Source organism: Ciconia boyciana, chromosome 17 (genome assembly GCF_034638445.1).
Source record: "Ciconia boyciana chromosome 17, ASM3463844v1, whole genome shotgun sequence".
NCBI lineage: Eukaryota > Metazoa > Chordata > Aves > Ciconiiformes > Ciconiidae > Ciconia > Ciconia boyciana.
In genome coordinates this window covers 4,425,596-4,449,875 of record NC_132950.1, presented here as the reverse complement: position 1 = coordinate 4,449,875, position 24,280 = coordinate 4,425,596, and the positions used below count along the sequence as shown (strand labels likewise).

The 24,280-nt window shown below is 42.0% G+C and overlaps 1 protein-coding gene and 1 long non-coding RNA gene across 2 annotated transcripts in view; both read left to right on the top strand.

The window, feature by feature from the left end:
- Positions 1-18,864: 18,864 nt before the first annotated feature.
- Positions 18,865-24,280, top strand: part of RABEP1 (rabaptin, RAB GTPase binding effector protein 1) — a 53,238-nt gene continuing 47,822 nt past the window's right edge. Inside the window, exon 1 of the mRNA XM_072881830.1 lies at positions 18,865-19,004. Within this exon, the coding sequence (XP_072737931.1) occupies positions 18,971-19,004 (34 nt within the window). The 5' untranslated portion in view covers positions 18,865-18,970. The remainder of the gene's footprint in view (positions 19,005-24,280) is intronic.
- Positions 20,555-23,531, top strand: LOC140660717 (uncharacterized). The gene is made up of 3 exons (XR_012045466.1): positions 20,555-20,621; positions 21,799-21,863; positions 22,296-23,531. It is a non-coding gene; the product is annotated as an uncharacterized lncRNA (long non-coding RNA).

Here is a 24,280-nt window from a genome sequence, read left to right as displayed (position 1 = left end):
TTTTCCCAACAGCAACATTGTGATACGCACTGGTAAAGACTGGTGTGAAACCCACCAAATATTTTATTTGGAATGTAAACCAGTGTTTGGGTGATTCCAGGGTTGAAAAGTCAATGAACTCTCCTATTCACCACCTTGCTTCATATAAAACATTAATCATGATCTTACTTTAAACTCAAAAAGAGGATGTAAATTACAGGTATCTGTATACTGCAACACATTGTTCATTAGAGAAGAAAAAGACTGTTAGACAGAACCAAAGACAGATCCCCCAACTTGACTTATATCATCCAGAAAGGTCATAATATGTAATAAATGTGCAACATCATTCATAAAATCTGGCCAAGAGATGAATTTCTGTGACTGCTGAAGACCAGACTAAATGCACAGACCCATGCAAAATTAATCCTTAGTATTGGAGATACAGAGAAAGTATTTATTCAGAAGTATCATTTATTAATGATTTATGAAACAGGTCAACAGAGAGACCCAGTTAGAAGAGGGGTACGAGAATGCCAGATGAACATACGTTACGTCCCTGTCTCTGCTCTTTACACCCTGCCTTTCCTGTGCTACCAGTAAGTCTGCAGAGCTTCAAACACCACCACATCATAGTGTTACTCAGATTAGGGGTGCGCAGTCCTATTCGCTTGAAACGATGTGGTTAATAAGTGACTGTTCTATGGCTCTGTCCATACTTTGGCTTGTGAGAGCAAAGAATTGCCCAGACAAGTGCAAAGGAAACTGGGAACCATGAGGTAATCAGCCCCAAGTTACACGGAAGTCAGTTGGTTTAACTAGTTTAACTAGGAGTAGGAACAATTTAGGAGCAGAACAGCAAATTTGCAGCAAAAGCACTGTATTTTACTCTTCCACACTGAGGACCTTACCACCGTGCTTGGAAGTTCAGAAAGGCTTTTTGGATGACCTTTCCAAGAAGTGGAAAGGAAGGCAGAGAACCAGTGAAGTCTGTGAATTCCTCCAAACAAATGTAGCCTTCTCTAGGTGTCCTCAGTCCCTTAGAGTGAATAGTTAATGTCCCCTTCTCATTCTGTCAGCAGCCATGTACCCCCACACCCCTGCTTTGTATGAACTGTGCACAAATTGGAAGTCTCCAAGTTCCTTATCCCTTTCTGTGATTCCTTGTCCATACCAGAATCCAGTGGCTTTTCTGTGATCACCTGCATTGTCATGGCTTGGGGAACTGAGGCTGGAATCAGGGACATAGAACATTTTCAATATTAATTAATTCAAATACATTCAGCCTCACAGTGCAGAATCCAAAGGCTCCAGGATACGCCAACTGTTCAGTGAGAAAACAACCTGTTACTTAAACAGAAGTTATTCAGGTGCAACATTACTTTGTCACTTAGCATTGAGTATTGATAATCCTGACAGCTTGCATCACTATATTTATGATGTACAGAAATTATTTTCAAAGTTTTATTGCTGTATAGCTACAAAAAGGTTTTGTAGCTCTAGGTGAGCTCTACTCAAGTTCACACTCATCTCCTACGAAAGTAGTTGGTACATCATTGCTTTGGACAGTTGACCTGTCTGGATAAAGAGCATGGAAATTTGATAGAGAGCAGTTCAGAATCAGAAGAACACTGCAGGGCTAGAAATGCAGAATTTTAAGACTTCAGGGTCATATATAGAATGTTAATGGCTGTGGCTATCTCGCAGACTGCTGATTTAAGACATTTAAGCTCTTCAATTATAGAGTTTGCTCATGTTACCTCTTACAAGCTGTTTTCTGCACACGCAGAACATTATAAAGCAAATAACTACTTGCAATGATGAAAACAGTTACAGGCACTGCACTCCAGATGTGTGGCTTCCAGGGTAAAAATCATCCTTGTTTACAACCAAACTTTGGGAGTAGCAGCAAAGCCGAATGAAATACATTTGGACCTTACCAAAAAAATGCAGCTTTCCTTTCAAGTCATGTAGTTTGAAGGCCAGGCCTTTGGTCTCAGTTGCTCTCAGCAGTATTGTTCTAATGGACACAATAGACATAAGAAACCCTATGTTCCTCTTTCTATTATTGAACTGCCAAGTGACTACGAGGAAGTCACGTAGGCCACCACATTTAAGAGTGCCCATCCATGCTGTGTTTTTGCTTAGTCAGTTTAAAATATGTAGGGTGCTGATGTGCAGACACTTTATGAAGCAACTTCTAGACGGTATCCAGGACCTCTTAAAATCAGACAAACTACTCAACTTCTCAAAAGGAGTACCTTGCTCTGGAGTCACTTGTGAGTATTTCCTCTTACTGCTTCCCCAAAAGTCTTCACTGGTGGAATACTTCAGTGGTGCAGCAAAGATTCCCCAAAAGATCAGTTTACCTTGTTGAGAAGTTGCCTTTCCTGAGATGCTAGAAACACTCTTAACAGTAACTCACAGAGCTTTAGTCAGCGCTCTTCATGCACACACAGATGCTATTGCACTTGTGAATAAAAGATACCATATGCTACTACTCCAAGCAGTTCAGGGGGTTAATTCATGTGTGTGAAGCAGCCCCATTGTCAGTTCAGGTGTATATTTTTGCATTGATCCATCTTAAGTTATTTACTTAAGGACAAGATTGCCCCGTGAGTGACCGAGGCTTACATAATTAGACACCTCTTAAAGGCGCCTCCTTAGAATTTGCTGAGAATTCATCTTCAATCAGTCCTCTTCACAAACAACAGTATCTGGAAACCTCTCACCTCTTGTAATCACCAGTCTGATGGAACTGGCTTTGTGCAAATGGCGTACAGGTTTGGTCACCCATGCTCCGAAAGCTACACTGAGTCAGAAAAGGGCCACCTGAGTGGCTGAAGAAGAAAGAAACAATTGTATGAGAAGTGTTTGTTTTTTTCTCTCTAGCAACATAGGGAGAGAGGGCACATGCTTGCTTTCTGCAAATATATCACAAAGAAAGAAAACTGACTGTATTTACCTGGACATAAGATAACAGGAGCAATCATCAGAGCAGGGATGCTCTTGCTAAAAGGCTGGACCATTCTGACTAAGTTACACAAGCCTAAATATAAAGTGCTCACTTATCATCTGCTCCTTTTGCTTATTCTCCCCCCTACACCTTGAATTGTAGGAGGAAATAATTTGACGTTGAATACAAGCTGACCTTATGTTTAAGCTCTTTTTTTTTCCTCCTGAAAGAGACAAAAAGCAGGAGAAACCTAATATTCAGGCTCACATTCTATTTGTGTATAATCTAAACTAAAAGGCAGCTTTGGCACAATAATACATGTGAACAAACTAGACATTAATAACTCTAGTCTGGAAATTGAAGAAGGTTTCTAACAAACAGAGTGGGAAAAACCTACCTGGTTTCAGAACGGTGCTTAATTAATAGTTTGTGCTAGTGTCACTGGACTTGATCCTTCTAGTCCCTCTCTTATGAAAAGAAGAGGATTATTTCTTTTTTATTCATGCAGGTATTTTTTATTTATGTAGGTATTTTCTACAGAGGTGACTGTGAACCACAATATCAGCTCCAAACTTCCTTGAACATTGAGAAGCTTGGATTCTGATTCATACTCTCCAGCTGGAGATCAGTTGAAGACATAGGTTGTATTTATACATATGCAGAGGAAGTAAAGCAAGTTTGTCAACTCATTGCAGAAGAAAGGTAACACAAATTTTCTCACGTGAGCCTCACTTCAGAGAGTACTGTCTGAGGATGGGCACTGGGTTTTGCTTGCATAACTCTCAGACAAATAAAAAAAAGCCATATGTTTTGCTGAGTTCCATTGTCTCTTCCTCCCTTTGTAAGGAAATGAAAGCCTATTTCTCTACTAGTTCCATGAAATCTATCTGAATCCTGGTAACATGTCTCTGAGAATTTGCTCAGAGGGAATAATAGACAAGGGTACACCCTCCATTGCTATGTTACTGTTCCATGAGTTCCAGACAAAAGCATTTATTGTGGTTTGGCAGCAACCATCTATTCCTAAAACCCTGGGACTGCATTGTTCTTTACTTGTCAAAAGTTGATTTAGTACCTACAGGCACAGATCGCAGGGTTCATCTTTTTAGGAAGGATCTTCAGGCTTTCTAGACTGTTAGGGTCACCCCTCAGCCCGTAAGACCACTTGGAGGAGTCACACCAAAGCTGACTGTGAAGACCAGGCCTTCAAAGAAGCAAAAGGTCTGCCCTGCAATGAATATTCCAGGATTTTTATTCTGACCTCGGTTAAATGGTAATACTCCAGAAACTGAGCAACCAACTGCCAGGCCCATAATAAAAACTCTGAATCATTAAATAAAGATACATCTTAGGGAAAAATATTGTTAAGGCCCCAAAATTGTTTTGCTGTCTTTGGAATTCTAATAATGGTAGGCAAGTTTGACTGGAACTCCTAATGATACAAAGATCTTGCGATCCTATCTGTAGCTAAGATAACGACCCTGGGACCTAAACAAAGCTATTAGGAGGCCCTTCTTCTGCTCGGAATTGTGTATCTTTACTTTTAAAGCAGATCGTTAAAAGTAATATCTAATGAAAACTCCATCTGTTTTCCATTGAGCATACACTTGGCTTTTTTTCCTTTTTTTTCCCTAAGGTTGGATGAAGCTTTGCAGCACACAGTGCTGACACCTTCACAACATAACAGGACAAGCCAAAGCTTGATGTAGTTCCTTTGTCCAGGGAAGTTAAATATTGGGTATATCTGGATCTATTAACATAAAGCTGAACATTTGGACCTTTAATTTCTTTTATATCCAGGAACCGGAGAGAGATGTACAAATATGGTAGTGGTATAATAAATCTTAGGTCACACAGACCTGCACAGGTCTGAGTCTGCAGACCATAAAGGTTATTTTACAAAGCATTAGCAATAAAAGCTAAAACTTGCCACTCCATGCTCTCTTCTCTACTCAGCTGAATGGGAATTTCTGTGTCCTGTTAAGACACAGGGTCTATGACACAAAGTTGGGCAGTTGTGATCCCTACAGACACTCCTACAGTTTTCTATAACATGAACCCACAGAAGCCAAACAGATACACATGCAGTTTCCATTACTAAATAATTCATTTGCCAGTCCCAGAAAAACCTAGTAGTAGTAGATAAACAAACATTTTATGCTAAGTGCTGTTGAAGCCCAGTTTCCAACAGGCTTGTGTCTTAAGGATTTACCCAAGTGCAGGTCTTCTGTCCTCTTAGAAGGGTCTTCCTCCCTTATTCTCTATACAGACATGGCTACCTGTAGTAATGAATTTTTTAGGAATTTCATAACTTTGAGACTTCTCTCATTCTATCAGATGTTGTTGAAAATGGTCAATGGCTGAAGAAGGGACAGGTGAGATAAACAAGCTGACACACAAGTAGACAGTATATTCTTATAGCCCAGCTAACAATCAAAGTTAAGTATGAAGGTGGAATAACATGGCAAAGAGATCACTAACAGCACTTGTGTGGCGAGCAGGAATGTGTGTGTGCTTCTGTTCTGGTGATATAAGCATATGCTATGTGGCTGTGGATTGCTCTTTGTTACATCGTTTGTTAAAGTTTAATATTAAAAAAAAAAAAGAAAGTCGGGACATTCATCCCCAACCATTTGCAGTTCCTGTTAGACTCTTGAGACTCCATCTGATTTCCTTGTTCTTTTACACCCAGACACCACTAGCCAATATCAACCATCCTGCCAGTTAACAAAGACTTGGAAGACCTTGGCACAAGTTCCAGGCTGTGTCTGGCTTCCTTTTGTCAGTCCTGAAAGGGGACAGAAAATAGGAAAGATCCCTCCCAATCTTAATCTGCCAGGCACAGGGGAGATTCCTGGGTGATGGCTGCCTGCTACACACACCCTTGCAGACCCCTGGGACAGGGTGAGGCTCGGAGGAGGAAGGGGACAAAAGTGGAAGATGATGAGCTTTGCCTGATTCCACTTCAGTTATCTTTGGCTGCGATATGTTTTCTTGGGGACCAGGATGAGCGTTGTTCAGAAATCACTTGCATTCAAAGAATCTGAAGGAGGCCTCTGCACCCAGCATCCAAGCATGGCTGCTTAGCACTGACATGTGGGTCACTTCATAATACAGACACTGGTTCCAGCTGACAAGGTCTCCTAAAGGAAAAGCTCCACTGCAAGAACAACCACAGTCCCAGCATTTGGGTTTAAAATTTCCATTGCCATCTTTCTTGAGACCTTTTAGAGATTCAAAATACTGGCTACTTCACAATAGAAGATGAGTGAGCCCTGATTTTTCTGTTTCCACATGATAGCTCCTCTTTAACCATAAATAGATGCCACTTTTTACTCTGGCACAAGTGAAGCTGAACACATCAAATTTTGGCTGATCTACTTCTTACCTTCTTGTCTCATCTACTTCTACCTGTTGAATTATTGCCCTCCTTCTTCATGCTTTTCATTTTTCATTTTTAAATTAATTGTTCATTTACATTAAGCAAACTAACCTTGCAGAAGATTAAAAATACACTGAGAGAGACTTCCTGAGTTGTCTTACCTACAGGACTGTTCTCAAGATGTAAGGAGAAAATTGGATAGGTGTCATTTTTCTTTACTCTTTATAACTTCAAATGTATCAAGGAGGTTCGAAAGATGCAACTGTGATTTTTTAGAAGTTTTTTTCTTGAATCCTGCTCACCTTTTGTAATAGCCATTTAACCATTTCTTAGTCTAGAGGAAGCAAAAGTTATGTTTCCAATGTAAAAAATAAGCAGAGAGTTTGAATGGCTAGTAGGGTTATTAATCGGAGAGATGATGATAAGGTTAATCAGAGGTGTTATGCAAGTAAAATGAATAAAATCAAGACAGAGTTTTATTGTCACTGAGAAGGACGTGAAAGAAAAGTTAGCTTTGCTGAAGGTACAGAACCCTGACCCTTCACATGAAACTCGAGGAGGCCTACAGTTTCCCAGGTCAGGCCCCAAGAAACCCCTGTCAAACCACATGAAGCCTTGACTGGATATTTGGGATTCAAATATTATCAATATTTGAAAGATCAACAGAGAAAGACTTCAGGCCTCTTATTTAGTACAAACAAGCTAAAATGGCTATGATTTCCTCACTTTTTTCATGGTATCCTTAATCTTCGTATGACCCCCTTAGGCTGTGCAACAGATCATCCTCCTATAGTCAGTGAACTGAGACTGCTGCCAACCTTCCTACCACCCTTCTCACTTGACCAGTTCCTCGAATTATCTATGATCCACAGGAACTTTCTCTTTGCTTAATGTGACATATCATGAAAAATGCATGAAGAATTTGCTCTAAACAGCTAAAGTATAAGGGAAATAAGGGCTGGCTATGAAAACTAACTCCTGCCTTGTTTTACTGGACTTGGCACGGCAGAGCACCTGCACGTGCACAGTCTCAGTTTAGTTAAATGGTGTAGAAAAGAACTAAGCAACCTAGGGGACATTCCCGGAACAAGAACAAACATGCATAAACTGACCGTGGAAATTAGGTGGTTTCTTCCTATCAAAAGAAGGAAATTCTGGAGCAAACACACAAACGAAGTAGGAAACTGGGAGGATAGGAGAGACAACAAGGAGGAAAGAGCATATTTCTGAATAGCACAATCTGTTTATGAAGAAGATTGGGAACTTGACTCACTGCAGAAGCAGAAGACTGGACTCAGCAACCCAAAAGGCCATTTTCAATTCTAGGTTTCCTTTCTTCCTTTCCAAACCAGAACTGGTGAGGTGTAATTCTAAAGGAAAAACAATCTGTTCTTTCTCTGCACTTGCCTGTGCAAACATGTAAGTTAAAATGCATGTCACCTCGTTCCCATGCTCAAGCAAGGACAATAAAAAAAGAATGCAATCTCTTGTGTGCCCCGTAACAAGTATAAATTAATTATGTTTTAATATGCATTCAGTGTGGCCAGAAAATTCCCATATTTCATACACCTTTACAAATAAAGCATATCTTATATGATTTATCACAAATAAACAGAATAGAATCAAGCAGGTAATATACAAGGACAAAATATTAAAAAATTTATTCTTACCTTTTGCTTTTGTAAGCAAATGAGACTTGTGTTCATGTTTGTTTACATGAGTTGGCCCCAAATAACTTTGGAACTGGTTCATAATTCCCACTCAAATTTGACATACTTGAGATATTTAATTCCTGCAAGCTTTAGAGAAGTAGGTGGCCAAGTAAAGAAGACAGATTATTCATCCCTCATTGAAGAAACAGGCTAAAATGAACTCAATCCCCATTAAACATCAGAGAATCATGCCGAAACACAATCCAAGATATAAATCCATAGGAAAAAAGATTTTACTGTTTGCAGAACTACTTGTATGGTATGCGATCACAGAGAGATAACATCAGTATGACAGAATCTAATCACCACTCAACAAACATTTTGGAAACAAGTCAGCAACCACATCTGCTTCAACAGAACCAGAGCTTCATGTGACAGGAAGCTTACTAGAGACCCTGTCTCTCATTATTTTGTTTTTGCTTATAACTTCCCAGCATGAATATTCGACATTGCAAAATAAAGCAGTTTCCTTCACAGACCATCCAGAATGGAGAAAGAAATTGGGCCAGACATTCCAGATCCTGAAGAAATTGGTGCCTGTGGAGCTATGGATTTCTACCAGCAAAACATCTGGGACAAAATAACATTAAGCATGAGTAACTTGCTTCTCTTTCCTCTTACCATTGGTGTAAGGCAAGAATAACTCCACTGAAGTTTGCCTGATGTATCAAGCCTGAAAACAAGACAAAAGAGAAGAAAATCAGCCCTTTAAGCATACCAAGACATCTTAAAGGAATATAACTCAAAATATCTTTTCCTTAATAGCATAAAATGTTACATTGTGAGACATCTTTCTTGGTTACTATATGTGAAACACTTGCTTCACAATATTCTGAATGCAACTTAGGAATTCCCATTTGATGCTCTTTCATAGCTTTGGTCACAGCTCCAGGAGTCAGAGCCTCTGCACAGGTAAATCTGGGCAATTTGCAACACCACTCATCTGAAAATCTGCCCAGGAGTGGAGCCAAGTGTCCTAAGTCCCAGGAAGAGTAATGGGAGCTCTGTGTGCTCAGTCTTTCTTAGCTGAAACACTTCCTAAAGTGAAAGGAATTAATCTCAAACACCTCTAAATTAGGTGGTCCGTATGCATCAGCCCTTGATTCGCCTCTGCTGTCTCAGTTACTGAAGTGAAAAATATGTGAGCCTATCCTTCCTCACTGTGCCCAGCAGTGGCATGTGATGTGGAAGGCTGCGGCTGTGGAGCTCTTAAGTACAGGCACTTCCATCTGTTGTATGGTATCAGTCATACAACATGACAACAGCTCCCATTTCCCCTTCTCACTCTTCAACTCTGCAGGACTTTTTCTTGCACGTAGAGCAGGACTGGCAGTGGGATCTGTCAGTGCTGAGCAGTGGGATACCATTCACTTCCCCTGGCAGGGAGGTCTTGCATGGATGTATCCACACTAGGTCCCTATGGGGGGCAGAGATGTTTTATGCAGACAAAAACTCTCCAACAGGGTTACACTCGGCACACACATGAGGCAATATCTTCCCTAAGTCTCTGGATGACCACTCTTTCTTCTTTCTCCATCACCTTTAGGACAGATAAAAAGCCTTTCAGGGAGATCTTAAGTCAGTGTTGCCATTTCAACCCCACAGATGCCAAAGTGATTTTTATACTCTTTCTGCTCAACTAATTGCCAAGCCCTAACAAAGGGACTTTAATGGGTTGCACCAGGCAATAAACCATCCTCTATTGGCTCTAGAAACAGGGAAGCAAGAGAGGGAATGTAAAGCTGGAACAAAGCACAGACCCAGAGCAGGTCCAAATACTTGCAGAAACTGATTTATCCAAAGATTTGATACCAGATGTTCTATTCAGACAACTTTAACAGAGCTCCATAGAACATTAAATGCTTCTTATGTTTTCAGTATTCAAACCACTCCATCTGGGCACTTCTGCCACAGGGCACAAACAAAACACTGCTTAATATTAATCAATCAAAGAAGTGAGTTCTGCTCTGCAAGTCCAATATAAAAAGAATAAGAGCAAACACATGCTAAGTTGTTCCTGGGAATACTGAACACAACAGAGGACCTGTCTTGGATTACGGCATTTCTAACTTATGCCAGCCCAAAGTCTGATTTTAGGGAGGATATATCAGTGATATATTACTACAAACATTGTGCTAAACTGGAGCACTCTGCATCTTTGATTAATAAGTATCCTGTTCCTAATATACCAAACATTCCTGTTTTGTTGTTTATCTAGAGTTTCAATAGATTGTTGCACAACTATTAGTCCGTGGCAAAGTTGCATGTTTTTTCTTGGACATCTATTTGGGTATCACTTCTTTGCAGATAATATTAATTTTTGCCTATGCCCATTTTTAGCCTCATGGACTCCTTGTTCTCCTATTAGTTCCTTCTCTTTAGCCCACAAAAGCCTGTAGCCATACATAATAAGAAGAATTACTACTTATTGCATGCTTCTGTAAAAAATTTTTTCCAAATCATTTTCCTTCCTGAAATCCAGGACTACCTACATTTGTCAAGCAACACAAGTGTCGTGGTTTAACCCCAGTTGGCAACTATGCACCACGCAGCCGCTCGCTCACCCTCCCCCAGGCCCCAGTGGGATGGGGGAGAGAATCAGGAAAAAAAAGTAAAACCTGTGGGCTGAGATAGTTTAATAGGACAGCAGAGGAAGAGAGGGGGGGGAAAAAAAAAGAATGTACAAAACAAGTGATGCACAATACAATTGCTCACCACCCACTGAACAATGCCCAGCCCGTCCCCGAGCAGCGGTCGCTGCCCCCAGCCAGCTCCCCCAGTTTCTATACTGCGCATGATGCCATATGGTATGGAACAGCCCTTTGGGCAGTGTGGGTCAGCTGTCCTGGCTGTGCCCCCTCCCAGCTTCTTGTGCGCCTGGCAGAGCATGGGGAGCTGAAAAGTCCTTGGTTTAGTGTAAGCACTGCCTAGCAACAACTAAACCATCAGTGTGTTATCAACATTATTCTCATGCTAAATCCAAAACACAGCACTATACCAGCTACTAGGAAGAAAATTAACTCTGTCCCAGCCAAAACCAGGACAACAAGGCTGTTGAGACTGGGCAGTGGCAGCTGAAGTCACTTCTCCCTTATTTTCTCAGCTGCCAGTGCAACTTCCTAGCCTCTTTTTGCTGATTGCACTCTGCAAAGGGGAAGGATTACGGGATAAGGATCTGGCCCAATTTTCTCTCTCTGCCATAGCTCCTTCCCTTCATGGATTTAATTGCATACTTTTCTTGACCAGCCCCATCTATTGCCACCTCCACTTCCTCCTGCTTGTGTCTTTCGCTCCCTCAATCATCAATAATTCAAACTCAGAATACAGATCTTCTTTAAAAGACGTGATCTTCCACGTTGTCTCATGTCTTCCTGAAAGGTTGACAACTTTGCCAGTCTTCTCTTAGAAGTTCCTTCTATAACTGACTGTAGCCTCTTTTTATTTAGATCATTATGTGCCCCACCAGGTGTAGTTTGACTGGGAGATATGCAGAGATGCCTTTGTATCAATGCCATTGAATTTTTCTGTATTTACTCTGATTAGACACTGGATGGTGCTCTTTGCACTTTCATGCCAGCAAAAGCACTTCAAAAGCAAGCAAACTCCCTCTTCTCATGAGAATTGTAAAAATTCCCCAGGGTCAGATACAGTTACATGCCTAAGCCTCTAAATCCTGTGGGAAGAGCATGTTTTGACTACACAGAAGGTAGCTGAAGCTGCAGTGGAAGAAGCTCAGCTAGGTAAGGACAAATGCCAAATAAAATGTCACTGCCTATTACACACAAATCCACCCAGTCGTGGCTTTCATATTCCTCCTCAAATATTTTATTTGCTAATTGGTTCCTTATCAATGTTACCCATAGCAACAAAAGAGATGTAAGTGGCATAAAGTGGGCTGAATGACATTATGTCTGCATGTAAATGTAACTTGGATTGTGCATGGAGGAGATGATCTGAAGGAGGTTAACAACATAGTGTGAAACCTCCTGTGGTCTCAGAGGAGAAGGGAGCTTCCTAATGCTGCATGAATGGTGAAAGAGTAAGGCAGGAAAGCATATCTCAGCAGCAAACATTTTTGAGAGAATCAAATTGAGATTCTATAGAAAATGAGTTCATTTGATCTTTTTACCTGCTAAGAAATATTCATTTTACAACAGATGTTTGTCTTCAGCTATTTTTCAAAGAAGGTCAGAAGCTTTTTGATATTTCTAAAGGTGTGATGAATAAGCAAAGGAAATATACTTTATGGCAAAAAAGCTATAGGGACATAGGAAATACATATTCGGGTTTTTTCCCCCCTATTGCTGACTTTTGTGTATCCCCAGGCAAATCAGGCTCTCTCTCTGGGTCTTCCCAGCTTGTAAATCTGAGATAATTTCTTCCCTTCTGGCTCTACTAAAAGGCTCTTTCTCCATAAAAGGTGCCATAGAAGTACAAAACATATTGTGTGTCTGCATCTAAGGGACATAGCTCTGGAAAAGGCACTCTAGTAAAATAAAGAGGCAAATAGAGAGACCAGTGTAACACCTAGGAGAAATCAGGGAAAATAGGGAATAAAAGGATTCATAAGGATGGGATGGCATTGATGAGAAACAGCTGGACCAGCTGGGTCTACCCACTGACCTAAGATGTGGGATTTAAACTTGTATTAACAAGTATTTGGGTTGGACATACAGGCATAGGCAGAGCCCCAGAAAAGGCTCAGGAATCACGGAAGGGTCCCACCTGGATGAAGGCCTCGAGCTACACTTTTGGAGCTTCCAGCAATCCTACCTGGATTAAACTGTTCAGAAGGGTGGGCTTGTTCAGCTGAAGGATTTGCAAAGATTCGGGGATCTTCTGAAATCCCGTGGCATCTCTTCACCTGCCTGGTCCATTGTTTACACAAAGACTCCTCAGTCTTCTTGAGTATCATGTTGTTCCAAATATCCCCAGAGACAGTTCTGAAAGGGACATACTGAGAGTTAACAGTTGGATTAACAAAACACTCCAAAATGAGCACTGCTGTTGAAGTCTTAACACGGAAATCTTTTGGCTACACCATTTAATATGACACACATGGGACAATGAATTTTACGGTACTTGCAACACTCCCTCCTTCTCTTGGCAAGCGGGCACTGCAATCATTAGAATTTATGGGATATCTGATCTGCTTATGCCTCAGAGGAAGAAAATGAGATAAATGGCCCAATCCTGCAGATCTGATGTGACTCACCTTATTGATGTTAATGAACTGGTCTTCTCAAGATTAGGAAGTTGAATGCATGAGATGCTACTGCTAACACGGTCTGTTGTTTTGAAAAATACTACTACATGTAATACTTACGTGCAAAACAGCCTCCAAAAGCAGAACCCCCTATTGTTATTTTAGGTTTTTTAAAGAAAAGCATAATCTCATGAACAGTGAAAAACAAGTGAGATCTCTCTGGGGTCCCATTACCCTTGTTGTCCCTGCTGCTGGATCACACTGGGCTTTGCTGGGTGAGGTCTGATGAATGTGCGGTGACTGACAAGTGCCTTGCTGGTGCCTGCTCTCCTCTATTATAAAATCTTGCTACAATAACAGAGCTGGCAGGAGGACTGTGTGCATCCACACTTCAACTACTGCAATATGAAGTCCGGCATCTCTACTTAAATCACTGATGAAGGCAGATTTGGGCTAAGGCTAAACACTGGATGGCTAAGCACAATCCTACACTCTCTCCGCTTCACTACAGCAGTTATCTCTAACACAAAGGCAGAGCAGGCTATAGGGCACTAGCAGTTTAAACCACTATGGGAAGGTTTGACAGAATATTTGCTGAACCCCTTTGCATCCTTCTCTGTGTGTCTGTAGACAGGTGCAGATAACTTTGTTAATACAGGTATAGTGAGTCTGAATGGGTTATGGCATATTTTTAGATCTTCCAATGAAGGAGGGTGTAAGTACAAAGCAGTGCTGGTTTTGCGCCTCCCTGCAATGACAATTTTAATGAAGTATTGCTGAGCAACGTTACCCAAAAGACTATGCTCTTAATGTGTCGTTTGTTATGCATACAGAATGAGTTTCTGATTCCTTGGTTATTTTGCAGTAAGAAAAAATGTTTAGTTTCATGGTACATCACAATATTCAATGAGCTTGCCCCTTGGGAACCCAGAGGGCTTTCAAATCTTAATATAGACATCTTTCAAACGAGATCATTAATGTGCATATATCTAGATTTAGGGCCAATGCAAGCACTTCGATTTTTGCCTGCCAAATTTGCATTTTTGGCTTCATTTGCTTCCCATATATTCAAAGAACTGTACCACATGGAATCCTTTAAACAATAGATGGGATAACATAATTTTTCAATTGCTCTTGAAAAGGTTTTTAACCACATAAACTATTCCAGGGTTCGCTAAGAAGTTACCATTGCAAATAATGTAATTGTTCCAGACTGAATTCCTTGCATTCCAGAATAACTTTTGAAGCAAAGAGCATGACTGGTTTGGGATTTTTAACCAACCTCTTTATGGTAATACTTAGATGAATGTAAATTTTCTCCAAAAGCTTTGCATTAAAAAGAAGGGACCAAAGCCTACAAACACTCATATCTGCAGAACTAATACATAATGCTAATGACCCATCAATCTCAACAAAAGGAAAATAAACGTTTAAACATTAGGAAACTCTGAACACTTTTTTATTTTAAACAAATAAAAAAGTGAGAAAAACAGTAGACAAACTCTGGCAAACCTAGAATTATGTAAAGTGCAAGCAATAAATTCTGGTTTTCCTCTTCTCTTTTGCTAGAAGGACAAGTCTGTTACTTGCCTTTTCAATGAACCCAAGGCTTGCGGTCACGAGCAGTTGAGTCCCTCCTTAAAGATGTGTGCAACTTCTGTTTCCCTGGGCTTCACCTGGAGTTAAGAACACACAATTTTTTCTGGTCATATGTTTACTCTCCACATTCAAATCATTCTTGTTGCATTCATCTAAAGACAACTTCATGTCATGGTTTGTCCAATGAAGGAGACTGTTACCAAAATCTTCACTGTGTAATGCTTACAGGTAGAGAGTCATTTGGGATAGATGAGCTGTTGCTCTTGAAATTAGTTCTCCTGCTTGCTCAGGCAGAGGGTCCTCAATTCTGCAATTTTCTTCCTCAACGAGTGCAGTGGAGTCTAGTCTTGGCAACCCACAAAGCTGCTTCCCAAATCTACCTTGTTACTCAGCTTTCTTGGATGAACTGAATTAAACAGTGGGTGGTTTATGAGATGAACTACACTGGGGAGCAGGGCCCGTAATTCACTGCATACTCCTACCATACAGGGCACAATGGAATCAAACTTCTTTGTGGCCAGTAGGCCAGTAAACATAAATGGGAAACAGCACACTTCAGAGGGTCTTTTTGATCTCCATTTTGATTCTGTGCTACAGGCCAGCTTCTCATTTCCCACACATCAGCCTGTTTCCACTGAATTTACACCAGATGTAGACTTGGCCTTGCAAGTCCAGACCTTTAGTTTATCTTTTTAAAGACTCTGGGTTTTGTAGAATCAGCTTAGCTGTCATATAAAACAATAGTATCTTGTACCATTCAAAACTAAAGGAATTATCTCTGTATTTTATTAGCCTCACTTCCTATGAATACAAAGCTTTTGTGATCATACTCTTCATCGGTCTGATCACAACCCTAGCCCTCTGATCATCCACATCAAGGGACTTGCTGGAGTGTGCAGTGACTTCCCCCAAAGCTGTGTACTTTGCTGCAAGTGGTAGTACAATGTATGTAATTGGGTCTTGTCCTGACAGGGAGTTGGGACATAGCCAGGTTATGTCCTGACTTAGGATCTGGAACTAGTTTCACAGATAAAGACAGCGATCATTACATTCTTCAAAGTCTAATGAAAATACATACTTTAGTTGAGGTTAAAGTGCCCCAATTAAAGGGAAAAAAAAGGAAAAGCAAAGCCACACAAAGAGAAAAATCTTTCTACATGCTCAAAAAAAAAGTAGGAAAAGTTTCATTTGGAACTTGGGCATTCATAAGCACTGAAGTCAGTCAACCACAAGACAGATCTATTAGGATAACAGATTTAATTAGCTCTTTGGCTACTTGTTTATTTTATTTTCCTCAGGCAAAAAGAAAATACTTCTCTCCTAGATGTGTTATGTAAATTACTTCACTATGCTCTTTGCAACCAAATAACCACAGTCCCCCTCAGTTTACTCCTGGTCTCCAGACAACCACCGAGTGTACACGCTTACTGCTTGTCACTGGATGTTGCTGTTTAAACAAAAGCTGCAAACTTATCTTTTTTGGTAAGCCTGCAAGACTAAATTTCAGGCAGAGTGCAAGGTGCGAGCTGCTCCTCCAGCTTGTACTGACACAACACACACTCTCCAGGAGTGTGTGTGCATCTTCCATTAACTTGTGTCTGCTGCTTGTGGTACTGATGCTGAAAACACCCATGTTAGACTTCTAGGCCAAATATACTTGATAAAAATGCATGGGATTCTAGGAGCGCTATTATTTCTGGAGAAGCTTATTCCAGAAATAGTCTCTGTTCACCTGCAGCTCCCTAGATCTGACTCCTGTCTCACTGTTTCATTAATACTGCGCTTGCCCAACTTTTACAGCACAGGGACTGGAATTCAGGACTTTTGGTCTCTGCTGGTTCTGCCACCGCAATAGACCTGTTTCTATGACTGCAAACTGCTGTTAAACTTTGCTTACTTCTTTTAAGGTTTAGCTGAGCCATGCTGGAAAATCCTTTGAGATCAAGGCTATAAGAACTACAAGTGATTAGAATTAAATGGGACATTTTGGGAGGCACATAGGAAGTTACCCGTTTGTTCCAGGTTCCAAGACATTGTGAATAGATACTACATAAACCTTTGCCTCTGTCAAGTCCAATTACTGTTCAGAAAAAAAAGGAAAGATTAAGTAAGAACCATACCTATAAAGCTAGTACAGCTTTACATTGGAGAACAAGAATGAAAAAAAAAGTACGAGCCCCTTGAGAGTTTTGCTATTCTTCAAACTACTGCATAAATCCCATTTAATATGTAAGCTCAGGAGTTCTGATGCAGATTTTGAAATGTTGCAATTCCAGTAGTCAATATTTTGACGATGGAAGTGATGGAAGGTATATGATATTCATCCCTTAATAAACCCTTGTAGGTACAACAGATATCGAGCTTGATATTATCTTACTTTCTGTTTGCAGCAGGAGTGATGCATGAGGGTTTGATCCCAGACCGATCAAAACACGTGGGAGTTTTGCCTTGACATGAACAAGATGAAAACAGCTCCTAATATGGGCAGTTTGGGGTACCCATATGAACACACACGAGGACAGAGTTCCAAGAGCTCAGTTCCCACAGTTAGGACTAGATTTTCAAAAGGATTTATGTGTTGAATGCTTGTAATATCCAGCTACTTCTAAAAGAGCCTAAGCAGGAACTAAGAAATTTGGAAATGTACCTCAAGTGATAGATACTTAGTCCTTCGATCATTTTGTCACTAAGCCAGCAATTCTGTGAGCAATCTGCAGCTCTGGGTTCTCCAAATACCTATGAAAAGAAAGCTGTAAATGCCTCAAGTTGGGAACACTGAAAAGTTAACCCTTTAGTTTAAACCCGCTTTTTACAACAAAGACTGAGAAGATTTACCTCAATTGATCAAAATAGGCAAAATGTAAAGGATTAATTTTCAAAGACTCCCTATTTCAAGTTTGTATTTGGTTATTTGGTTTAACTGAGCAAAAATTTAATATGAAATGCAGAATCCCACGTCTTGCCATACCACCTATTTCGATAGCAAGGCCCGATAAACTGTGGCAACAAGTGAGGGGAAGGGTGAAGTCCTGTGAGACCCAGTTTAGAAATGACTAATTTTTAGGGTATGGAAGCCATAAGAAAGGCAAGCCATAACAGATCCTGCCCATGACAGGACTTGGTATCTTACTATCCACTCCAACACTGCTTTCTGTGGTTTTACATGTGCCCAAAGGATGTAAATCTACTTTTTTATTGGTAAAAACCTGGAGTTTAGACATGATCATCCAGTTAGGTGGAAGGATTAACACCCTCCTCCATCAATACAGGCCAACACACCATGGGTGGTGGGAAAGAGATCCCGTGGCTGGACATCCTTCTGCCATCCATCCTGGTCACACCTGCTTCCCTCCCTAGATTGTACAGCAGAATACTGTTTTGTTGGTGTCACTTTAACCAATTCCCTTAATAATAAAAGCTAGCTATACTTTTAGGCTAGCCTAACTGCAAGCAGGCCCAGGGGTGTCTCCCCGGCCCGGGAAGCCCGGAGTCAGGGCCTCGCCGCGGCCCGGGAGACCACTCGGGCCCGCAGGCGAGGCCGAGGCCGCGGGGACAGGCCAGGCGGAGGGGGCAGGCGGCGGCTCAGCACCGCCCGGCCTTGCCCGCGCCACGCCCGGGCCCTCGGGCGAAGCTGGGGCGGCGGGAACCCCGCCGGGGGCCTTCAGCCCCACCAGCTCCTCCGCCAGCCCGCCGCCGCCCCGGCCCAGCCCCGTCACAGGCGGAGGCTTCGGCCCGGCTCCCGCCGGGGCCGGCTCTGCCTCCCCGCTCGGCCGTTGTCTGACAAAGCACCTCAGCATGGGGCCCGGGAGAAGCCACCCTGCCCCTGCCCCTGCCCCTGCTCCTGCTCCTGCCCCTGCCCCTGCCGCGGCGGCAGCCAGCGCGGCCCCAGCCCTCCCAGCCCCGGTGGCAGCAGCCGGTCCCGTGGTCTCACCGTGGGCGCCTGCGCGGCGCTCCTCCTCCTCCTCCTCCTCCTCCTCCCGCCGGCGGCGGCCGCTGTCAGGATGAGGCGGAGGAGGCGGAGGCCCAGGTCGGCAGCTCCCGTCTCTCGCCGGGGCCCCCTGGCGTAGCGGTTCCCGCTCCGACGCCGCGGCTGGAGGCGGAGGAGGCCGCGGCGGCGCCGCCTGCCCACCGGAGCCATGGCCCAGCCCGGCCCGAGCCCCCCGACGGACGGTAAAGGGGGAGGCGGCCGCGCTCCGCGGAGCCGGGCGGCCGCGGCCTGCCCAGCCCCGGGCTTGCCTGCGGAGCCCCGGGGGGCGGGGGGTAGCGGCCTGGGCGAGGCGGCCTTGCCGGGCCGCGGCGGTGGGTGGTGACGGCGGCGGGGAGGTGGGATCCGCCGGGACAGGGCGCGTGGGGCAGCCGCGGGGGCGGCCCGGGGCGGGAGCATACGCGAAGGGGAGACCCGCGGAGAGGCCTGTGGGGCCAGGAGGGAGCCGTGCCCGGACGGCGGCGGGGCGGCGCGGCGGTGGGAGCCGCCGTGTGAGGGGAGGGCGGGCGGTGAGCGCCGAGGGGGGAGCTTGGCTGGGAGAGGTGGGTCGGGAAGGCCTTGCGAGGACGAAGGGGGCATCGCAGGTGGTTATTAGTCTGTAAATGTGCTTAATGTGGAGCAAGGGCGGCTCCCCAGCACGCACAAGGAGGGAGGATAATGCTTCAGAGGACGCGCTGCTCGCTGCTGCCAGGACAGGGGCTCTCAGCCTGGGTGCGCGGTGGGACCGGGAAGGCCTCCCGGCCCTGGGAAAGGGGGGGAAGAGGGCGGTGGTGCTTGTATCCAGGTAGCCATCTCTTGGCAGGGCAGGACTTCGTCATTGATCTGGCCACGGCAGGTGATGTAGGGCTGTATTCACCGTGTGCGCGCGGTGAAAAGGCACTTCAGGAGGTTGAGGTCAGGGTACTTGGCGTGGACGGTTTGTTCCTGTGCTGGAAAAGACAAAGTGACAGCTCTTCTCTCAGGGTGGTATTTACCTGTGCAGGAGGAAGATAAGCTTTTCCTGAAGGTTTTTGTTAGGGAAAGGTTATTTGTTTCTGGTTTGGGAGGAATTATGGACAAGGAAGTATTTTTTTTCCCCCCCTTGTAATAGATTGCAGAACTGTATGAATATCAGAAGAACTGTAGGTAATGCTTAGCTTGGAAGATGGGATTGAAGGGACAATGTTTGGTATATGGGATGTATGGGAAGGGGTGAGAGAGCAAGAAAATTAAGTTGAGGCTGGTCATAATGTAGAAATAGGAGGACTAGAGAGATGTGCAGCATCTTGAAGGATAGGTGCTTACCCAGCCATGGGACTATGCCAGAGCTCTCTTTTTTTAGAGAGCAGATGAGTTTCCCAGGGAAAGCACTCTGTTGGAAAAGGGCAATGATGTATTCTTACTTATGCATATCTAGGGAATTGTGTGGGCACTTTTTTTTTTTGTGGAGTTACACGAGGAAGTGCTCATCCTCAGGGATTTCAGTATTTCAGTCTACTTTTTCGAAGTTTTAATGATGAAAGTGCTTAGATTGTGGGGCTTTTTCCTACATTAAGGTCAATGATTGCATGCTCATCCTTCTAGAGCACTAAGGGGAAGGTGAATTTACTTGCTGTCATGCTTGTAAGATCGGTGCTGGTATGGGTTGCTCTTATGTACTTTCTGGTGAATAACCATTGTTTATTGTTCTTTAGCCTTTTCTTCTGAGAGCTACAGAACAACTTCCAACAAATTTTCTTCTTGGCTCTTGCAGACTATCTGACTGCAGGTGTGCAGTGGAACTGAGCATTGTACAAATGTTTGCTGCGTCTTGACCAGGAAAGGTAGTTGTATGTTAGTAGGGTATTAGAAGTTACAAGTTGGATAGACTTTTTTTTTTGTTGCTGTTGTTATTTAAAAAGAAGGCAAAAAGGTGCAAGTAAAATTTAGTAATTTGATAGGTTGATGAAGTCTTTCTTGTAGGAGGTACGAATTGCTGTCTTTCTCATGCTTTCTAGCTGTGGGAAGATGAGGATGCTGTAAATAAGGCACGTGGCAGGGAGAACTGGCTGCAAGTTGGATGGATTCTGAAAGTGGTTGCTGTGTTCTTGCACTAAAGAATTACAGCTTCTAAAATGGCTCCTCTGCCTCATCCTCCTTTGGCAGTAATAGGACCAGTTTGGGTTTTTTTAATCCACTTTGATTACTATACTATTGTTCTCATGTCTTGGTTTTATTTTTAAGTAGCTTGCCAAAAGTGTGCCTTGAAACTTCTCCATTGTATTTCAATGTGGAGAAAATATTGAAGAAAGGAATTATTTTATATTTTTAGTTGTCTACACTGAATTTATTGCTTAAAGGAGTAGTGTAACCTCTGATTTAAGATTACATGTGACAAAATAGAGCTGGATTAGTATGTTCCCATAAGGAAAAATAATGGCTTTTTATAATTGCTTATGTTGATTACAAATACCTTATGCATTCTTTACTTGTGCAAGATGCATCAGCTATGATTTTTTTTGTTGAAAGCAAGTATAAAAGAACTACTATTTCTGCTGTAGTAGAAATAACATATATGGAATAACATGAGAGAAATATAATATAGAATGTATATTGTATTCTAATGCCCATACTGAAATGAAAATGGGCCCAAGAAGAGGGGAAGGAATAGCATAAAGAAATAGGAAAAGAATAGACATCAGATCCTACCCCATTTTTGTACTTTGGCTTAGTATAGATGTTAATAACCCTCTAATTCTTTTGTGTGGGGTAATAGAGTTTCCATATGATAACAATCACAGAAAGGCTAAGTGCAGAGTCCTTTGGCTGCTGGTGTAGCTTTGTGCACTGTGCTGTGAACTGTTAGCTGGTGATGTCAACCTGTGTTGCAAGTAGGTGTGTGCTTCTTACTGATCCTGGTCAAGGTAGGGTTTTTTGAGATTTTAATTAACATGTGTGTTGTCTAGATTGCGTGACTGGAACAGTAATGCCTTATTTTTCAAAATATTTTTATTTTTGAAGGTGGTGTGCTCTCAGCCTCCCTGGGTTTAATTCAGATCTGGATGCTTGCCATCTCTGGAAATAAGGTTACCGAACAAAATATTTTGGCATAGTTTTCCCTATCAGAATGCTCAAGCTTTAGTATTATTCCCCTTCTCATATCTGGAAAATGCTTCAATGAAGAAACTGCAGTTACATAAAACACTAATTCTTCAAGGCTAAAATTAATTACAATGATATGCAAATTATTAAACTCTTCTTACTGCACTAGTAAACTTAAACCATTAGTACAGTCTGATAAATAGCATATCTGATAAACTGATAAATAGCTGATAAATAGCATATTTATAAATAGCATATTATTATCAGCAATAACTGATAAATAGCATATCTGTTGATATTATTCTATGATAAAGGAAACTGTTAATGGCGCAGTCTATCAAATATTTTAATAAGAATTTGCCAGCAGAAAGAATTCGTACAGTATTGGAGTAACTTGTTCTTATTCCTGTGCTTAGGCCAGTAAAAATTGTGTCTCTTTTGTGGTCGGAGATTATGCCAGTGCTCAGCGGAGAGAACTGCTCAGCTGTATATAGAAGATTGGAGGATGTTGCCATATTGATTTCAGTACCACTAGCAGCACCATGAGCTGCATTGTTTCCCTGTGGCAATAATACGAGATCCTGACAAGAGCCAAGACTTGCTTTCACCGTACTTTTCACGTATCCCAGAGGCTGAGCATTCCTAGTGCAGGGGTCTGGGATGTCACGTGGAAAATTAATGAAGAAAACTTAAGCCTTAGACGCTTTTACATTTCTAGTTATTTTCCTTATAAGTATCACTTTTAAATTAATTTGAAGGATCTGAAAATGCTGTTACTCATCTCAAAAGCTAGGTGTGGTGGGTAGGGCACTGGTTTTGAGCGCTGAAGTTCAGCTCTGTGTTGTTGATGTAACTGTCAAATGTTAAATTCTTTTCTCTTGGGGAGTAACTTCAAAATTGTTGGTACTTTCCAAGAGCCAAAAAATTTATTCGCTCACTTTCATTTTGCTTGGTCTTTGTTTTATTATTATTTAATAGTTACTAATATTATTAAACAAATATATTTTTAAATTAAAAACCACAAACATTCACACATTTATTTTTTTTTAACTGTGTGTTTTTCTATGTCAGTTCAGTGGGCAAATCTGGCATTTGGCTTCAAAAGCAAAATGGACACCTTGAACGTACATATTTCCACCTTTTAGAATTTCTAAGGAAGTTTTGATCTGCTCAGCAGGTCAGTTTGCTCCAGAGTGGAAATATGCACATTCAGAGTGTCTCTTTTCCTGTTGAAGCCAAGTCCCAAACCTCTCTCTCAATTTTGAAAAGTACCGTGACCCTGTTCTTTATAATTAGCTGTTGACTCGCCTGAAGGCACAATGAATATACTTTAACACGTGGACTGTGACCCTCTCTTGCATTTTGAACACTGGAAAATATAAATTCTTTGCCCATTTGTATTGCTTTTTGGCCTCTTCACCATTGTCACAGAGAAGATGGCCTTAGTAAATGTTTTCTTCCCTTTCTGGCCTGATGCCTCAAGATGCTTAGTTGCTTTCCCATAGCCCTTTGTGGGTGGAGAGGATTCCCACTGTGGAACTAGTTTGTGTGCGCTCCCTTGAAAGTGATTGAGGAAGGAATTTTGTTTTAAAACTTTTAAGAAGCTAAACCAAACAATGTCTCTCAGCATGGGAGTGGACCAAATCCCATAGGCTTCATAACGTGTGATGGTTGTTGAATGGCAGACTTCCTGGGTTTTCACTCCAGGCACTTTATTAAAAAATACTTCTAAGATGTGAAGTTTTCTATATTACATTTAGGTATTTTATTATATTTGGTATTTTTTTAAAATAAAAGTATGTCGTTTAAAAAAAAAAAAAGAAAAAGCATGAGGTTATGGCTTTACTCTGACTGAAGTCTTCCGAGATAAGAACTCGTAACATTGATAAGCAGCACTTACTAAGCAGACTTCTAAGCAGTCTCTGACAGCAAGGTTGGGAAAAAAGATGACTAGCTATAAATGCCATTGTGTGTGTGTGTGTATTTAAGAGGAACATCTTTCACTCCAAAGGTCTAGTGCTTCTGTGTGGTTCGTAGTCTTTACTTGCAGAATTGTTTTTAGTATCTGGTTTAGTGGTGTCTGAGTTAATGGTACTAGCCTCTGCAAGTTATTCTATAAATAGGGTAAGCATTGTGTAATTTTAGTCATGGTATAGTCAGTTAAGCATGATGATGAATTCTCTCTGGAAAAATTTAAATCATTCGATATCTTTATATAAATTGACATAGGAGGAACAAGTGAGTAGTGTACCCTTAGTTAATATTTCTGTGTCTTTCAGAAAGAAGAGCATTGCTTTTTAGCTCTTCACTGAAATATAGCTGGTGCTTGAGAGAACTTCTGGGTTGTCCTGTTGCTCTATTAGCAGTGTCTATAGTACCTTAAGAATGCAGAACTGCAGCA